The following is a 19,090-nucleotide window of genomic DNA, read 5'->3' as shown; positions in this document are numbered from 1 at the left end:
CGAAAGCAGCACATTTTCTGATGGTAGAAATGTCATAAGCTTTTACAAATACCATTAAGCATATGATTTCTACATGACATGCACTCTTCTCTAGAATCCATCTTAATGAAGTATTAAAAAACACGAATAAAACTGGTGGATTGTGTTGGCGAATGTATAAAATCCGATGTTTTTGCAGCACCAGATTTTTGTGCCTTAAGCTTATAACTCAAACAGCAAATCTGGTAGTCACATGAGTTGATAAGGTTTCAACAGGATTACACTTGTATAGTTTCCATGAATTTAAGTGCCTGATGGAAATAATCTTTTATCTGGTTGCTCAAGGGAAAATTAAAGCAACGAACGTGTATGTCTGAGAACTTCAGCTAAGGCTCACAGACAAGTTTGTGTTTGCAATAACTCAATTTAGTATATGATCCATTTGTTGTGGATGAACAAATTAGGCAAATGCTACTCAGGTTTGTCAAGGCATCTTGAAATTGTTATTTGGTGTTTGCTACTTGCTACTCCTTTCAAAATAATATTCAAACAGTCCTGAATGAATCCTAGCAAAGTTGAAAATCGAGAATAGGTTGCTATTTTAAGATACACAAAGACGCGATTATATGACCAAAATGAAGCAACTAGAACCAATCAGGGTCCATAGCTCAGTGGTAGAGCATTTGACTGCAGATCAAGAGGTCACCGGTTCGAACCCGGTTGGGCCCTCTATAACTTGTTTTTAAAAAATTTAGGTTATTTTTTGTTTAGTTGGTTTGGTTGTTTAGCCTGTGAGTTTTGAAATCTCAACACCATATTCTTGTTCTACCTTCTCTACGTCTTAAAACCTTTTTGGCTTTCTCCCTTAAGAAAAAGAATTTCGTTGATCTGCGTTGGTAAGAAAATAATAAATATATAAGAGAAAAAAGAGCATTCTCTATAACAGACCAAATCAACCATCCAAGATAAAATACTGCATAATTACTGATGGATTGTATTTTGATTTCACTACAAATGCCAAAAGTACCTTTCTATGAATGATATACAAAACTGGTACTGCTTTACAAAGCAATTACAAGTTTACAACAGCTTTAAGTACAGACACAAATTCACATAGAAAGAATTACATGTAACAGAGGAAACGAAGTTTTTTTGGGGGGGTGGGGTGGTGGTGTTAAAAACTCAGCTAAAACGGTACTTAAAGATATCAGTTATTGTATAGCCTCCGCAGAATTCCAACTCTAGTGTTTTTGTTAGTTGTGTACATGACGATAATGTCGCCGCTTGCTGGTTTTCTCCTTGCCTGGAAAATGAATCCACGCGTTAAAACTGGACACCTTCACAAATTTGAGAACAATTACACAAGAATGAATGACATACGTACCATTACCAAATATGTTTGACTTTAAGGGAAACCGAAGAGATGACCCCTTTACTTTTAGCTCCCTGAGTTGCTTGGTTTTACTTTGTTTCCCTATTCTCGCAAGATCACTGCTACTTTCTGCTGGTGAAAGAACAGTTCCTTTCTGAACCTTTTCATGATACACAGCTGGAGGTGCAAGCCTCAGTTGAGGCATGCTTTCAATCTCGACCAATCCTCGGTCTCTCTGCAAATTGGTCAACATCTCAAACTGCAACATCCAATTCCAGTTTTTCATTAGTTTTCAATGTAAGACCAGTCCACAAAATAGAAATGACAATGACGACAACAATGATAAGACAAAATGACGATCATGACAAAAATGATATGACATTGCCATACTCGTGATATTTGGTGAAGCCCATAGGTATTCTCTGATGCATTGCTTTCATATGGGTGGACAGTTGTTCCGTGTATTTGTTGGGTTCTTGAAGAAAACCCCTTCACTAAACTCTCCTCTGGAAGGACCGATTTGTTTCTGGACCTCTGAGATTTCTTCTTAGGCATACAAACAGGGCATCCAGAGGACGAGCTACTACTTGATGTGCCATTCTCCAAAACTTCGCATTGAAGATGTGTTGCATGACCGCAATTGAAAATGCGAATGTAGCTAGAAGAGTTCTTGTCACATATACAACATATTTGACTCCGAGGGGCATACCCATGAGAGGCCCCTTTCTTGAGTATGCTCATAGTGTAGAATGTATCATCTTCTATCAGGGACTTGGCAGTATCCTACATAACAGATGAAATTATTTAAATGCAATGAGAAGAATGAAGAGGAAGTTGACTGAATAACAATAGAAAACTTCCCAAGAGAAAGGGAAAAGTCACATATCCACCAAGTCATATGAGATATAAAGATGATATACCAGAATTCTTCTTTCGAAGCCATATGTGCTAAGCATCCCCAATATTGTGAATTTAAAATCACCAAATTCCTGGCTACCATTATCAGAAAGGAGTTTGGACATGATGGTTGGAAGGCGAACATAACCTATCATGCCCTCAACAATCTCCTTGATGAACCGAGAGAACACTTTTCTTAAGATATGAGCGCCTTTATGGAGCTTTGAGATTCTCCACTCTATAATAAAAGCCACCTCATCCTCTTCTGATTCCAATGACTCAGCTACCACTGTTTTAAGATCGTCTCCTTTAGATACTCTTCCAGCATTAAGGGAATCCGTTAAAGGCTCACAAAACCTGCATTGAAATTTGGAGGATTATTAGTCTTCAAAATACGCACGACCATGTACTTTAAGACTACAATAATGCTGAAATCAGAGAAAGATTATTAGTCTTCAAAATACGCACAATCCAATACAGGCATGCAATATACTGTTAATGTCGCTCACCTGCATGAGAAAGATTACGAATAATATATAACTTAATCACATGCTCTGATTCAAATAATCACGGACCTCCTCCAATTTTAAAGCATTGCTGAAATGCTCAGTACGTGCAGAACCACTTGATACCAGACTTCCCACAGCAGTATCAAGCTTGATAAATTTTTCATTGAGGGTGGAAAGTGTGAGTAAAAGAGCACAGCCAACATCACCAACCCTTTCCAACAAGAATGATGCAGCATCTTTTATCCCATATTTCTGGCACAGCCGTAAACAGTGTTCCACGCGATAGCTATCAAAAGTCTCTAGAAATTTGAGAACTGAATTGCGCTCATACTGACATAACAGCTGCAAAAGCAAAAAGCAAAACATTTAGAACCTGAGGTGGTATCATTGTGATTTCATCATAAGTAGTTGCTGAACATAATCAAATTGGAAGTAACACACTAAGAGGGCAATGTCATGGACAAGCTTTATGGTACAGAAACCAGGGTAGCCACGAAACACACTCACTCAACTCTTTCAAGTCTTGTATTGAAAATTTGGCCAAAATGAATATACTGACACAATGAGAACAATATTATCTCCCTAGCCAGAAGGAATAATCGTTCAACTGAGGACTTGACTTGAGAATATCCAGGAAAACAAATGAATCACCAAGAGAATATGATGCAACTGAGACACAGGTTCATTCAATAAAATCAAATTATAAAGGAAATTAAAAATAAATAAAAAAAGATGTAATTGTACAAACAAAGTGCTCACCTCCAGATAAAGTTCAATCATATCATCAGTCACATTAACAGGATTGTTACACAAAAGCTTTGGGAAATCACAGATTCTTTCCAAGTAAGCCTCAACTGCTTTTGATTGATCCTTCACCCTCACAAGATCATCTTTTCTTAAACTTGAAAAGTCGAGTGTGCCAGATAAGTGAACCTCAATCACCGTTTTTAAGTAAAGGAATAGGCTTTTTGGATGGGAACGAAGTTCAGAGAGGATATGTGAACCTTCTTCACTAGTAAAATGGTCGATAACCAAGACGAATGTGCCTTCTCTGCATAGAATAAGAAAATATTTGTGATCGAATAACTGTGAAGGAAGACCTCCACTGAAGAAAATAACCAAAATATTACTTAACATGTGAAAAAGAAAAGAGAAATTCAAGATAACTCACTGTTTAAGTCAAAAAGCTCTGGAATTTGAGAAATTACTTCTGATTGAAAAGCGGCAGATTCATTGTCAGTCAACTGTAATAATGTTTTGTTGATAAAGGAGAAGGCATGAATGGGTTCATCTACATCTTTCATGTAGCAATCCAGAGCAGCAAGATACTGATGCCTGCTGTTATGAATTAGGCCACAAACCTAAAAAACTCCAAGAGACCTTCTAGTGAGTAATCTCAAACTGAATGAACTGTAACAACATGACACTGACAACATTATAAGATATTGGTAAATTTACCTGGTAAAATCGTGCTTTCTCACATAGCTGTAACACATAAGATGAATCCCAATCAGTCTCAGGCACTACCTCAAGAAGACCAAGAACCTGCTTCTCTCTTTTTTTTGAAGTTATGGTATCTCCAGAAACCCATGATGGAAAGTTATTCTCTGACGTCAAGTACTCCAAAATTTGAGACAGTACATTGTCTCGAGACATTAGCTCTTCCACATGCAACATAGTACGCAATAAACTCAAACAGATGACCAATGTCTTTCTTTGAAGGCCACTCTACTGTTGATGCAGTCTCATCATTGCTAGGAGATCCATCTGTTTGGGAGATGCCCTTACTAACAATATGAATGAGAGTATCTACTGTATTTTGAACCATTGAATTCTGACTTTGAGCCATCGAATTATTCCCATCTGGCAGCTCCATGTTTGCATCAGCTGAATCATGAGAAGAAACGTCGGGTTTTGAGATTTCATCTTCAATGAACGCACATCTCAGAACGTCTAAAGTAGCTTCAGTATCTAGCTCCAAGAGAAAATACAGGTTAAGATATTCTCCTCCTCCTGCTCTTGAATTAGCGTCTAACAAAAATTGCAGAGTTCTGTTCTGAGAGATGGCAAGCGTGGAGGAGGAATTGTCCCCTGTCCTGCAAATAGAGATAATTAATGCAAACTCTCTTAATCAGATTGCTTGAGTTAACATCCAGCAAGAAATGAAGCTATGCAAGTGATTCAAACATGTGTTCCAGTAGAAAAGAATGTTAGTCTTCCTTCACCACTTCATATACTGTAAGATTTATATCTCTTTTCTATGAACTACTTATTTCAAGACCCACACAGCCACTTCTAGATGGGATTATTACACAGAGGGATATACTTTGACATTCCAATTGAACAACTCCAATAAGTGAAGTCCATACCTGGTGGAAAAGCAAGGCCTGAAAAACATTACTTCAAATAAACTAGCATCCGGTAACTGTAAACAAGAACAAAATAAAATAAGAACACTTAAAAGCCTCATTGGAAAACTGACAAAATGCAGCCAAGAAGTAACATGAAATAATGTGATACGACTCATTATATTCTTCCAGCAGGATAATAATAAAGGAGTAGGGATGATGCATGATCAAAGGAGAAGCAAACTAAAATCGCATGATAAACTACATATAAACTTTTCAAACTCAATAGAACACAAAGGAAACGTATCAAGACAATCATACCCAAGGGCAGTAGCACCTTCTTTTTTACTATTTTGCAAGACCACCAACAGTTCCTCTAAAGGTGACCTGAAATCATCCAAACCTTTATTGAAGAGATACACCAGAGCACTATACAATCCATGCTCCCGGCATAACCTAACAACCTACAAGAAAACATAATACATTATCTGTGAGTCAAGGTGAAAACAACAACAAACAAAACCATCAACATAAAAATAAAAAATAAAAAATTATAAGCAAAAATCTGAGAAGTACAGACCTGATTGAAATCCAAGGATGAAATATCCATGTGGAGAACACATTGTTCAACACACTGTAACCATCCTTTCCGGCTATAATGCTCTACCAGTGCTTGCATAATCTTCAGAAAAGGGAGAAGGGAAAGAACATTATTATGTATAACATAGCTGCCAATACAGCCAAAATGCTTGAACATTATGCAATACCCCAGGTGGAAGAGAACCAAGCATGTCCTTCAATATATATGGCTCCAACAGCTCCAAAAATGTGTCTAAGAAAATTTTAAAAGAAAAATATTGGTACCATGCAATGATGGATAAAAATTATATGTGTATGTAGCTTCAAGCTATGAATCAATGCTGCAAAACAACAGCTGACAGAAGCCAAAAAGAGATGCGCCATTCCTAAAACTTAATTGCATTGATCTATCACATGTCAAAGTATTAATCCAGACACCCTCAAAACATGAAAGAAAGTTAACATGCGTGGTTCTGAATACTTCCAATAAAATTATTCTAAAAGAAGAAAAGTTCAAGCCTATAATGGCAGGACATATGTTATTCACTTCATCCCCCTTTCAGAAAAGAATAAAAAATGCCATTCACTTCGGTGTTGAGTATGACACTTATTATGAGTTGTGGTAAGACAATTTATTTCATGTCTTGTTGATGCAACACAGTTACACATTTTAAAAGGTCATTCTGACTCAACCATATGTGTTTAGCAACATGAAGTTTCCCTCTTCATAAGCATATGAACACCAAAGGATGACTCTCATATTTATTTTTTTCATTTCAACAGAAAAAATTTGTAATCTAGAAACCCAAACTTCAGCTACAAAAACGCATGAAGTTAACAGAAGGATCAAATGCAAAAACACACTGGATTGAGAATACCTCTCTGTTGAACAGCTACAAACTTGGAAAAGATTTCATCAAAAAGTATGTTAGTCCTCTTGATATGGACACAGAATTCAACTGCAACTCCACCGATACAGGTGTATTGCTCTTTTATTTCAGAATGCACAGAACTGCTTTTGCTGTTTAAGTCGTCAACTTGATCCATAATTCCAATTTGGTTGCCTAATGCTACTGATATATATGAAAATACTTCCTCTACATATGACAAAAGTAACTCAACCAGGTAGGACATTATGGCCTCCTGTACAGCAACCAGGGTTCTAGGAAGGTCAACAACACCATGAGCTTGGCCATCATAAATTGTCATTGCCATGTTCAAGACACCCATCCAATCACCTGCACTCCTTAAAACCTGAATTCGTTCCTTCCATGGGAGAAGCCGGGAAACAACAAGATGCATAGGTCCAAGTACATATACAGAAGCTCCTCTTACAGCTACACAATTGTGATAAGCTTTTTCAGGATTCCCAAATATATTAACGAAGTGAGTATGATAAGCAATAAGATCGTCCCCTCCAAAACCATCTACGGAAAAACTTGTTTGGTGAATTACAGTTCCATCCTTCGCAAACAAAGAAAGTTGTCCAGTCATCGTAAGAACCACCAGCATCTGAAGCCATAAAACCTCAAATTATGCTCATTCTATTGTGAAGTAAACAAGACTCCTCAACCATTTCAAGGGCAGAAAAACAAAAATTCAGTATCACAGAAAACGAATAAACAAGAGCATACCTGATCATCCAGCCAAGCCACACCTATGGCTGCACTTTCAAGAGACCATTTACCATATACTTTCAGCTCTGATTTGACCAACTTTGCCACCTGAACTTTTCGATCCCAAGCAATTGCAAGTAGCGAAACTCTTTCAACTACTTCAGCGGGCATATTTTCTACCCAAAAAAACCCCATCTTAGGAAGCCGTCAACAGGAAATTTAACAAAGAAAGTCAATCCTTACCAGTATTAGCAGGTAAACGGCGTGATTTTTTTGTACATTTCCAAGCAGTACAAGGCATGGCACCCTCCCGAACCCCCTCTGGTTTTGAAAGTTGTGCATGGACTTCCAAATTGGGAGTTAGTCTTATCTGCAACAAAGACACATGGCATTAACAAACTGTGAAAGAAAGTCTTTTACAAAGAGGCAAGCATTAATTCCCAAAATAAAAGGTACATGGAATTCACGCTATCATCTGAGGGCTTCATACCACCAGAGCAGTTTGATGGGTGACAAATACGACCACACCTTCTTCAACCAAAGAAGATCCCTCATTGAAGAGTTTCCAACTTGCATCTCCACCCACCACTCCCCCCATCATACCACCAATACTGCTACCTGTAACTGTACCATTTCCCTGAGCAGATTGTGAAGCCCCTCCAGAGAATTCATCAAAGAGGAGGGGTGAAGCTGACAGCACTGTGCCCATTCTTTGTCCATCAAGAAGGCACTGTTCCAATCAACATCCACAAGATCAGCAAGTTTGATAGAATTGCATTGTTGAATATCACACATCAGCTCAAAAGCAAGCAATTTTAAACACAATGCTACAGGAATATATCTAAAAACAATGCAAATAAAAAGCTTTACCTGTGTTTCAATGGAGAACCTATTAAGCAGGGGAACCACAGAGAAAGAATGTAACAGTACCAGACCCTTACTATCACCGGTAACTGCCTTAAATTGACGTGTAACTTGAGAATCCTGCCCCAAAAACAATGTATGTACAACTGGAGCTGTATGTTCTCCAGTAATTACTTTAGCAACCGATGACCTCTGTACGTCCCAAACTGTAATGTGACCATCAGCATAACCCGCTAAGAGCAGGTCCCCTTGCTGATTGAAGCATATAGAAGTCACTGCAGCATAAGATCGTTCTCCTTGCAATCCAAGAATTAGCATCTGGAACATATATAGCATAGTTTGTTAACATGCAGTCACCTATCTCTCTATCATAGGAAGTTAAAACTAAAACATAGGAATGGAAGGTAACCTTTGCATCCATGATATCAGCATTATGAGCAGAGTATTTGCTAGGGATAACAAGAATAGCACCTCTTGCCATTCCTATTGCAATGTAATTACTATGAACCGCCAAGACTTGTGGTGAACCATGATCACGCCGTAATGCTGGAGCTGAAAGGGTCCTGGTAATGGGATTGTTAGCATCGACATTGAAGTATCCCAATGTGGTGGAGCCTCTCCGAACACCCTCAAGCCTCATGGGTTGAGCAGCAGCACCTTCTTCCCAATGCAAAGCAGTAGAAGCTTGCCTCTTCTCTAGCTCTTCAGTAATTTCGAGAGGCTTCTGCAATTTCTTGTCAGCTTTTTTACTATCAAGCAACTTGTGTAGTGCTAAATATTTTTTCTAATTCCCTGTCCCAAAACGTTTGGGGCCAAGACAAAGCAAAAAAAAGAAAGAAGAAGCCTTACCCACAATCTAGAAGAAACGTTGATAAGGTGCAAGGTGTTTTTTTCACTCCACAGTTTTGGTCCAAGCTTTGACAAACTAGTAGTCATGGGGTTGGGCTAGGAGTTTTCAGTATGTTTCTTTATTTTGTATTTATGATGTTATCTAGGGTGGCATTTTAAACCGAAAAACGTTAGGTGTTGTGGTTTTGGATGTTTTCAACTTCTAGCCTCTACTATTGCTAATTTATTTATGTTCTTCTTATTTCTATTGTTGTTTTATTTGTAGATAATATTGGTGCTCAAACAACACAACAGTTCTTCAATCCACTCACCACCAACACTTGAGTTTGTAACATGGTGCATTGCATTTTCTTTAGTTTGTACTTTAATTAACTTTGAATTGGATTTTTCTTTTTTGTTGTAACTTTAATTCATTTTACTTTGCATTTTCCTTTTTGTTTATAACTTTAAAGGATTTGGAATTGGAATGCTTGGAATTGTAACTTTAATTTTCTTAGCTTGAGAAGTTGAAGAGATTGTGAATTTATATATGTTTAAGAAATTGAGGTTGTGTATTTATTTATTTAGGTTGTGAATTTATATTTTTGTGAATATTTTGATGTCACATTGTTGATGTCGGTGTACTCTCCGTGGACTAACATTTGATGGTTACTGTGCCTCCATCTTTGTATTAATCCTAAAAATTGGGTATCTGTATCCTAAAAATTGGGTATATTCTTTCAAGTTATGTATTTAGGTGACTGATAATGGGTGATAGAGTTCAAGCTTGAATAGAAATATAAGTAAAATCATGTAATTTCAATCTATTAAAATAATTAGTAAAATCCTAAGAGAATTAAAATCATAAGTAAAAATCATGTAATTGCAATCTACTAAAATCATGAGCAAAATCATATGATTACAAATCCAGCTGAAATCCATTACATTAAAATCATGTAATTACAATCTATTAAAATCTCAATTGAATACATCCCCTTAGGCACTTTTGTTTATGTCTTATCTAAAAGAGTATCATTTTTTTATAAAGAATAAAATTATAATGTATAGAGACTACATATAAACTACAATACCTCTCATTTTCTTTTCAAAAAAAAAAATACATATAATATAACATGTTTGCTGTATTAGCGTCCCCCACTTATATTTTTATGTTGTTTTCAAAGCAAAATAGGTTATCAGGGAAAAAAAAAAAAAAAAAAACTAAAAAAAAAACTAAAAAAAGACTAGCTCACGACACAGCACGAATCAAAGATACACTCTTTTTCCCCCTCTCCAGTCGAATTCTCTGTCTGTGGCTCTTCTTCCAGTGACTATTTAGCAGCAGCAGCTTGGCTGCACTAGCATGACCAAGAAGCTGACTCAATTTGAACCACAACTTGCCATGGAACTCGACCTCGACTCCTTCCTCAACTCACACCTTTCCCTCTCCGATGAAGACGACGACGACAACTTTAATTCTGTCCCTCACCGTACGATCGACGAAATCCTCAACGACTCCGATTCGTCCGCGTCATTGTCCCCGCCCTCCACTATCCACCGTCTCGCATCTGATCCCAAACCACCACATCTGCCCACCGACGCCGTATCAGTCTCCAGCGCTAAATCCGACGAGTCCAGTCAAGTCCGGCCGAGGCCCAATTTGTACACTCGGGTCAAGTCAGGCGAGTTATCGGACAATCCGGTCGGAAAGGTTTTGAAGCCGTCGCCATGGTTGCTTGGAGGCATGAGAACAAATGCGAAGCCAGGGGCGGCGCTCACGGCTGCTGTGGCGGCCTCGAGGTCGATGTCTACGCCGCACGCGGCAGCGATCAAATCGAAGAGGAGTGCTGAGAGTGGAATTTTCCAGAAGGTTCTGGAGAGTACGAAATTGGATGATAAATCTGAGGCAGGGTCCAATTCTAATAGTGATACGAATGTAGGAAGTTCTGAAGTGACTGAGTCAAATTCGAATGAAGGAGAAGTGGACTTTGGTGATGAATTGTTGAGAAAAGGTAGAGTTTGGGAGAGGGAGAGAGAGTTAGAGGAAACGTCTCAAGGTATTGAAGTAAGTTCTGGGAATGCTCCGGAAGAAGTGAAAAATGTTAGTTTTGATGAGAATTTGACAAATTTAGATGCAAATGATGTTAAAGATAATGAATTTAACAATAATGTTGAGGTTGTAGAGGAATGTCAACCAGAAATACAAGATATAGATGAAAACAGTCCTGGTTCCAAACATAATGATAGTGAGGAGGAGCGTCTTGGTGATGGTGGTGGTGGCGGTAATGATAATGACGGTGAGGGTGGTGGTGGTGGTGATGATGACAATAATAATGATCGTGATATAGATGATGATGGTGAATTGGGAAGTTCAATCACTCAACTTGTGGAGGAGAGAATTGGGCAGTTGGAGAGCAGGAGGATTAGTAAAAAAGCTGACAAGAAATTGCAAAAGCCTCTCGAAATTGCTGAAGAGCTAGAGAAGAAGCAAGCTTCTACTGCTTTGCATTGGGAAGAAGGTGCTGCTGCTCAACCCATGAGGCTTGAGGGTGTTCGGAGAGGCTCCACCACATTGGGATACTTCAATGTCGATGCTAACAATCCCATTACCAGGACCCTTTCAGCTACAGCATTAGAGCGGCGTGATCATGGTTCACCATAAATAAATATTCAATAAATAAAAAGGCCTCTTTGATAAAATTTCTGGCATTAGATCAAGCAAAATTCAAATTGTGGGCACACTGGTAGAGTTGTGGAGAGCTACAACTCCTTGTGAGGAAATGTCTAATTTCAATGAGATTGCTTGAATTACCCGATTCTAAAAAAAAAAGTATCGAAAATATAATTTTGCTCCAAATTCAAGCTTGTCTACAAGGAAAGAAGAGCTATTGGAAAATGCAATTAACCATAAATAGCTCTAGAAATGCAGGCAAGAAATATTAACGCAAGAAATATTAACTATTCTTTAACAAAATATTGTGCAATAATGTTAAACTTAATGATTACTTTATCGTCTCTCTTATGAAATTTTTTTTTTATGTACAGTCGAAAGCATACAAAAATAGTGGGCTCCAGAAAAAAAAGTAAAGAGATGAAAATGTTGAGCATAAAATGTATGAGAATTGGTGTTGAAAGTGAAGGGTATTTATAGGTATTTATAGGAAAAAAATCAGAATAGGAAGTATGATTTTCATAATTTTATTGTCCAAAAATTTGGAAAAATTTGGAATCTCGCACAATACATCATTTAATACCTCAAAATCAGTAAGTTTTTGAATACCACGGTACTTTTTCCTTAGGCATATTTTAAAAGTCACAACTCCTCCACGTCTTTCTTGTTACTTGTATTTTTCTTATCTTTTAAAAGTCCTATTATTAAAAAAATTCGAATTGAATACCACCAGATTTTTATTGATTACTTAAAAATCCTAATTGAATACCTCTTTACTTTTAAGCTTCAAAACAATCAATTAAAAAATAAATGATTTATGAAATTATAATACAAAGTTTTTAAAAGAGAACTCGTCGTGTACAATTGAAATTTGGTTGGAAACTATTTTTCTGTTTTTCTAGTGTTATTTTCTTCTAAAAAAATTTCAAAGTTTTTAATTTGTGACCCGTGGCCCGAGAATCCTGGATCCGCCACTGGCTGCTACTGCTTCGTATGGTCATCTTCTTCCGCCTCCGCTTGTTATGACTTGTAAGCGGGCGAGTATGTCTGCCATGTCGTTTCGTCAAACAAAATTGGGAAGGAGAGTAAAATGACGACATGTCGTTTTATTTGGAACAACGTGACTAACAGTGGTTGCAGACTTGCCATCACTTTGGTAACGATGCGGGGTTGTTGTCGAGATAGGCTTCAGCTAGAATTGACAATAACCACAAAACTATATCTTTACGCATAGATATTAGCGTATCAGGTATACAAATGCAAAAATACTATGTCCAATGCGGCCAAGTAGTGAGATAGGAGACAAATTAAAGCTGTTTCCCCGTCTTGTTGTTGGACTTTACTCCAAAGGTGGATTTCAGATAATTGAGAGCAATTTGCAGACGACAAAAACAAATATCTTTAGGCATTTTCTGCTCTGTTCTCTTATTATGCAACTGGTTGGTCCCATGAGTCCTAGTCTCTCGCACTCTGTACACCGCTAATGAATCTTGAGGTTCTGGGCATTTCAAACCCCTCAACCATGAGTTCAGTGACCTTTTGCAAACTGGAAAGTACAACTACACCCTCTGGCTTAATTGCTTAAAAACCACCACAAAGTGCAAGTGCAGCTCCTTCCTCATCATTTTCAGAAGAAGAAAGAACACACTCACTGCAGCTTGTGGCTGGCTAGGTACTCAGTTTTGCTTTGTTTATTGCTTGCTTCTAATCTTGTTATTGGATTTGATTTGTTATGCATTTTGTGTTTTATGTTCGCTCTTTTTACAGAACATAACATCACCAATAATTAATAATGGCAACTGTCACTGCTTCAAGCTTTGCCTCAACAAGTTCCCATGTCAGCTATGGCGCTGTATCTTCTGTATCAGAGCCTAAAACGGGATATAAGAAAATGGGTTTTGGAAAACAGGCCATGACTCACAATGGGTTAAGAGCTTTGAACACAGTGGACGAGCTCCGAGTCAAAATCATGGGAAATTCAATTGCAAGGCAAGCAAGGAGCAAATCTTTCAACAGTACTAGGACTGGTTCAAGACCGGCAGGAACCATTGTTTGTGGAAGTGGGATGAATTTAGTGTTTCTGGGAACAGAAGTTGGCCCATGGAGCAAAACTGGTGGACTTGGAGACGTTCTTGGAGGCCTGCCACCAGCTATGGCAGTAAGCTTCTGCTTCCTCTCTTGCCTTATAATTCAGTTCTTATAATCAATGATACTATAACAAGCAAATTAATTCTTCTTCAGGCAAATGGCCATCGAGTGATGACTGTTTCTCCGAGATACGACCAGTACAAAGATGCATGGGATACAGAAGTTACAATTGAGGTTGTGTATATTATCAATTGTATAACGTTCATATTTAAATGGGAGGACAATGAATTTTGTTTGGTTATGGTGAAATGATTTATATCTCTGCTATTTAGGTTAAGGTGGGAGCAAAAACTGAAAAGGTTCGCTTCTTTCATTGCTACAAAAGAGGAGTTGATCGTGTGTTTGTGGATCACCCACTGTTTCTTGAGAAGGTTGGTCTTGTGAATCAATGTTCTTCCTTTCCAATAGTTTTTGTTAGCTGGAAAAGAGGAAAGTTTTCCGCTTGATGACTGGTGTTTCAGGTTTGGGGAAAAACTGCATCCAAAATCTACGGACCCATTACTGGAGAGGATTTCAAGGACAACCAACTTAGATTCAGCCTGCTATGCCAGGTCCATCTTCAGGGTTGCTTCTTTTTTTTTTTTTTTTTTTTTTTTTTTTTTTATGAGATAGGGGGTACAAAACCCCAAAAAGAATCGACAACTAACTAATACAGATCAAGCGCGGCCTAACGTTTGGGTTGCTTTTTCTATTCAAGTTAATCCCCTGGAAATTATTCTGTAAATTAATTCTTAGATCAAATATGCACTTAGTTTCCATGTAATCTTCATTTGTACATCAGTCAGTCCTTGCATCGTATATTCTTATATCCTTGCATCAGTCTAGCTTTATTTACAGATTCTTCTCTCTTTTTTGACCCCCAACAATTTTATGCTTATATTCTCATGATTGTATAAATTGTATGTTTTAGGCAGCTCTAGAAGCACCAAGAGTTCTGAACCTTAACAGCAGCAAATATTTTTCGGGACCATATGGTAGGCAATCTAAACTGCAGTTCTCCAAACCAACACTACTGTTTAAAATATTTGTTACATTGGTACTATGGCATTTCTGCACACAGGAGAAGAAGTCGTTTTCATTGCCAACGATTGGCACACTGCCCTCCTCCCATGCTACCTGAAAGCCATATACCAATCTAAAGGCATATACAAGAGTGCTAAAGTAGGTGACCAGTTCATTTGTTTTGAAACTAATAAGTATTCCAGTCAGCTGTGAGTCCTTAAAAACCAGTTATTTTGCCAATCTTGTTGACAGGTAGCCTTTTGCATTCACAACATTGCTTATCAAGGCAGATTCGCATTCGCAGACTTCGCACTTCTCAATCTGCCAGATGAATTCAAAAGCTCCTTTGATTTCATTGATGGGTAGGGTTTCTTTGTACAGAATATAGCATAGACTGCATACTATTATATGATTGAACCTTGAGTATGATTGGTCCAATTCCACAGCTATGACAAGCCAGTGAAGGGGAGGAAAATTAACTGGATGAAAGCTGGAATTTTAGAATCAGACAAGGTCTTGACTGTTAGCCCATACTATGCTGAAGAACTAGTTTCTACAGTTGAAAAAGGAGTCGAATTGGACAACATTATTCGGAAAGCTGGAATTCTTGGAATTGTGAATGGCATGGACGTCCAGGAGTGGAATCCATTGACTGACAAGTATACAGCTGCCAAATATGATGCTTCAACTGTAAGAACATTAGTTATCATGCATTAACTTCCATGACCAGCAAGCACTCTGTATAACTTCTTTGATTTTAAGATGCAATATCGTTTGAAAAATTTGGCTTTGCTTAGGTGACAGATGCAAAGCCTCTGTTGAAAGAAGCCCTCCAAGCAGAAGTGGGATTGCCAGTGGACAGTGACATCCCTGTCATAGGTTTCATTGGTAGGCTTGAAGAGCAGAAAGGTTCAGATATTCTGATAGAAGCCATTCCCCATTTTATCAAAGAGAATGTTCAGATCATAGTCCTCGTAAGTACTGAACATGGAAGTTGTTTCTCTCATTTTCTTGCATAATGCTTGTTGTATCACTATAACCAACCTGTATACTATCCTCATGTCCATTCTGCAATTTCCTCAGGGGACTGGCAAAAAGCCGATGGAGAAGCAGCTTGAACAGTTGGAGATAAAATACCCTGACAAAGCCCGGGGAGTAGCAAAGTTCAATGTTCCTCTGGCCCATATGATAACAGCCGGAGCTGATTTTATGTTGGTTCCAAGCAGATTTGAGCCTTGCGGTCTCATTCAGTTGCATGCCATGCGTTACGGAACTGTAAGATGCCTGCCTCCAACAATTTCTTCCTTCCAAAATCTTCATCTTCTTGCAATAATACTAACTCACTGCTGTGCTTGTGCTTGTGCAGGTGCCAATTGTTGCCTCAACTGGTGGGTTGGTAGACACCGTTAAAGAAGGATTCACTGGATTTCAAATGGGAGGTTTCAATGTGGAAGTAAATATATTGATTTCAACCCTTTTTTTCTGTACACGATAACTTCTCTACTTTTGTGTGAGTTCAAGTTTCCAAAATTTCCTTTCAGTGTGAAGTTGTTGATCCTGCGGATGTACAAGCGATTGCAACTACTGTCACAAGAGCCCTTGGAACTTATGGAACCCCAGCTTTTACTGAGATCATAGGCAACTGCATGGCTCAAGATTTATCATGGAAGGTAAGAAACCTTTCTTAACATGATAATCCTTTTAACAATGAATCACATTCGCATATTCTTGAACCATTTGAATCGTGATGGCACAGGGGCCTGCCAAGAAGTGGGAGGAAGTGCTGCTAAATTTGGGTGTTGCTGACAGCGAACCAGGGATCGATGGTGAGGAAATTGCACCACTCGCCAAGGAAAACATCGCAACGCCATGAAAGACGCAAGTTCAACCTGCAGTTGATCAGTTTTGTGAACTAACATAAAAGAAATTTCTGCACACCCAAAACAGACCGCCTTGCGTGCATCATATGAATGTAAAAATTCTCGACCAAAATAAGTGAAACCTTCTGTGCAATCTTGTTCATAGGCCAATTGTGAAGACCTTTGGTGATGGTTGATTAAAAAAAAGGAGCGGCCTGGTAGGGCAAATGAAATCAATAGAAGATTGATAAGCGCTTGTGCCATTTTCTTTTCTTCCAATGATGATAAAGTCCTGCCCATGTAACCAAACTCTCATTTTAAAATGAGCAAAATGAAAGTAGCATCCACACCACTCACCCCAACAACCCTTCCGCACCAGAGAGTAGCATTCACCTCACAATCTCTTCTTCAATGTCAAAGGTTGCCCCAAACAGAAGGCAAAAGAAGTTCCTTTTCTTAAAAAAATTAATGGCATTTCTCAGTGACCAAACAAGATCTCAGTGATCAAACAAGACCCAGGTTCGCAATCGATGCCAAGAAACTCAGACAGTTATACCATCATCCGACACCAAACAAGCATAACACATCGAACAAAAGAAATTTCAAAAACCATTGCAAACCATTCAAATTAAGATTAAATGGGGAACATACTTTTATATCCAGAAGCTCAAAATGAGATTGTTCAAAATTATAGTGCTCAGCAGGAAACCCCAGACTCTGAACAATTTGTCCATCAGAAATACATAACAAAAAGCCAAAAATAAAGAAAGCCCTACTACATTGATATGGTTAACTAGTCTCAAAAGTACTAAAAACCAGCAAACTGAAAAGTGGACTATATCTTGTTTGGAGGAAGCTCCTAATCAAACAAGCTGAATCCCATATCGTCATCACTTTCTTCCTTGGGTTCCTCCTGTAAAATCAAATTGGAAAACAACAAAACGAAAATAACAAATCAGATAACCACTAAACGATCAATAGAAACGCAATTGATGAAAAACAATATGATGATGCAATACCTTCTTTTCCTCTGCTGCGGGAGCAGCAGCAGGGGCAGCGGCACCTGCACCTGGGGCGGCAACAGCAACTGCACCACCACCCCCTCCGGCACCGACATTCAGAATAAGGTCCTCAATGTTTCGCTTCTCGGCGAGCTTAGCGAACAATCCAGGCCAGTAGGACTCAACTGTGACATTGGCAGCTTTCACCAATGTTGCAATCTTCTCAGCCTATTACAAACCAATTAAGGAGAACCACAGCTTCCCAAAACAACACAAGTGATTCAAACAAAATCAAACCCATATTAATTTAACACATAATAAGACTAAACATGAACACACATAAAACTTTTATTTTTTCCAGCTTAAAATAAAATGCTAAATATGAGAGGAAGCTAAACACAAATACATAAAAACAGTAATAAACGAAGGATACAGTGATGGGGATGCCATCGTCATGGAGGACTAGGGCGGCGTAAGTGCAAGCAAGCTCTGAGACTGACATCGTTTTTCACTATAACCAACAAACAACACCCAAAATTATTTCTTTCGTCACGAAAATTGAATATTGTATTCATCAGAGTTAACAGTGGGTTCCAGTTAAAGGTAGAGGGCGGTACAGAGGGAGGGAGGTACAGAGAGAGGGAGAGAGTTACCTGAGAGAGATGAGATCTGAGATGGACGGGTTTCTCTCTGAGCTTAGAGTGCTGCGCGGCTGCAAAACCTCGACACTTCTCTTCTAGGGTTCCTGATTTTCTAGTGAGGCAGGGTTTTTAAAGGTACACTGAAATGGGCTCGTTCGATTATTTGGAAGCCCAAGAGTGGGCTCCACCACGACCAAGGCCCACAAATCTAGTAGCAAACTGATATGGGTCAAACAAGCCCAGCCCAGACCAGCCCAGCCCAATTGAAAAAATTTGGGCTGAGCTTTACTCCAATTTGAACCTTTTATTTGGAAAATATTTGTCTTGCTTTCCAATCAGTCAGAGTTTAATATGAGCGCATAAGTTGTTGTTTTTATGTTTCTGATAAATTATTTTTGCATGTGTCAAATATATTAATCGTATAAAGTCAAGAAGTGTCTCCTTTGTACACCCTTTGGTAAAGTCTCGAAGTTTTTTTTTTTTTTTTTTTTTTGGGTGCCAATGGTAAAGTCTAGAAGTTATTATAAAGAGTGAACTTTTGGACCGAAAAAAAAGAGTGAACTTTGGTTTATTGAATCAAAAATTGGCTTCAAAGGAGCCGAATGTAGATTTGTCAAGCCATCTTTGGAAGGTGGATTAAGTTTCATGATTAAGGAGGACGATTTGTGCTAATGGGTTCTAGTCGAGTGAAAAAGAACTAGTGGTTTTAGATTCGTACCTTATAGTGTGTGTGAAAAACCCCCCTCCCCTTATAGTTTAGACTATCGTTTGTTTTT

General features: G+C 38.3%; 3 protein-coding genes and 1 non-coding gene across 4 annotated transcripts; 2 read left to right on the top strand and 2 right to left on the bottom strand.

The window, feature by feature from the left end:
* The first annotated feature begins 636 nt into the window (after positions 1 to 636).
* Positions 637 to 708, top strand: TRNAC-GCA (transfer RNA cysteine (anticodon GCA)). The gene has a single exon. It is a non-coding gene; the product is annotated as a tRNA-Cys (tRNA).
* Positions 709 to 1,129: 421 nt separating this feature from the next.
* On the bottom strand, positions 1,130 to 9,100 carry LOC103332220 (uncharacterized). The gene is given in 23 exon segments (XM_089052414.1): positions 1,130 to 1,282; positions 1,370 to 1,610; positions 1,742 to 2,134; positions 2,272 to 2,609; positions 2,612 to 2,633; positions 2,713 to 2,757; positions 2,824 to 3,099; positions 3,517 to 3,808; positions 3,925 to 4,118; positions 4,216 to 4,398; positions 4,400 to 4,806; positions 4,809 to 4,853; positions 5,127 to 5,182; positions 5,427 to 5,569; positions 5,686 to 5,787; positions 5,873 to 5,937; positions 6,563 to 7,196; positions 7,319 to 7,476; positions 7,544 to 7,670; positions 7,791 to 8,030; positions 8,171 to 8,482; positions 8,574 to 8,948; positions 9,014 to 9,100. Coding segments are annotated over 23 exon segments (4,785 nt in total). The 3' UTR covers positions 1,130 to 1,232.
* Positions 9,101 to 12,997: 3,897 nt separating this feature from the next.
* Positions 12,998 to 16,923, top strand: LOC103332134 (granule-bound starch synthase 1, chloroplastic/amyloplastic-like). Its single transcript, XM_089051783.1, has 14 exons — positions 12,998 to 13,335; positions 13,431 to 13,821; positions 13,905 to 13,985; positions 14,084 to 14,182; positions 14,273 to 14,362; positions 14,722 to 14,785; positions 14,872 to 14,976; positions 15,070 to 15,175; positions 15,260 to 15,503; positions 15,611 to 15,787; positions 15,897 to 16,088; positions 16,180 to 16,266; positions 16,355 to 16,483; positions 16,570 to 16,923. Exons 2-14 carry the CDS (start codon positions 13,456 to 13,458, stop codon positions 16,684 to 16,686), a joined length of 1,857 nt encoding a protein of 618 aa, XP_088907909.1. The 5' UTR covers positions 12,998 to 13,335; positions 13,431 to 13,455; the 3' UTR covers positions 16,687 to 16,923.
* A 377-nt stretch (positions 16,924 to 17,300) lies between these two features.
* On the bottom strand, positions 17,301 to 18,461 carry LOC103332135 (large ribosomal subunit protein P1). The gene is made up of 4 exons (XM_008234829.2): positions 18,327 to 18,461; positions 18,107 to 18,184; positions 17,692 to 17,901; positions 17,301 to 17,585 (listed from the first exon to the last, which is right to left on the bottom strand). The coding sequence occupies exons 2-4, from the start codon at positions 18,173 to 18,175 to the stop codon at positions 17,532 to 17,534; spliced, it is 333 nt and encodes a 110-aa protein (XP_008233051.1). The 5' UTR covers positions 18,176 to 18,184; positions 18,327 to 18,461; the 3' UTR covers positions 17,301 to 17,531.
* Positions 18,462 to 19,090: the final 629 nt, after the last annotated feature.

This window comes from Prunus mume, linkage group LG5 (assembly GCF_029339155.1).
Source record: "Prunus mume cultivar Tortuosa linkage group LG5, ASM2933915v1, whole genome shotgun sequence".
NCBI lineage: Eukaryota > Viridiplantae > Streptophyta > Magnoliopsida > Rosales > Rosaceae > Prunus > Prunus mume.
This window is presented reverse-complemented; position numbering and strand designations above follow the sequence as displayed.

What these genes read in the sequence shown, in the direction of transcription:
- LOC103332134 (XM_089051783.1), top strand. Translation starts at nt 13,456, where the DNA reads ATGGCAACTGTCACTGCTTCAAGCTTTGCCTCAACAAGTTCCCATGTC. An exon ending in GCCTGCCACCAGCTATGGCA is followed by an intron (nt 13,822 to 13,904) that starts GTAAGCTTCTGC and finishes ATTCTTCTTCAG; the next exon opens with GCAAATGGCCATCGAGTGAT. An exon ending in ACCCACTGTTTCTTGAGAAG is followed by an intron (nt 14,183 to 14,272) that starts GTTGGTCTTGTG and finishes CTGGTGTTTCAG; the next exon opens with GTTTGGGGAAAAACTGCATC.
- LOC103332135 (XM_008234829.2), bottom strand. Translation starts at nt 18,175, where the DNA reads ATGTCAGTCTCAGAGCTTGCTTGCACTTACGCCGCCCTAGTCCTCCAT. An exon ending in ACGATGGCATCCCCATCACT is followed by an intron (nt 17,902 to 18,106) that starts GTATCCTTCGTT and finishes GGTTTGTAATAG; the next exon opens with GCTGAGAAGATTGCAACATT. An exon ending in CCGCAGCAGAGGAAAAGAAG is followed by an intron (nt 17,586 to 17,691) that starts GTATTGCATCAT and finishes TTGATTTTACAG; the next exon opens with GAGGAACCCAAGGAAGAAAG.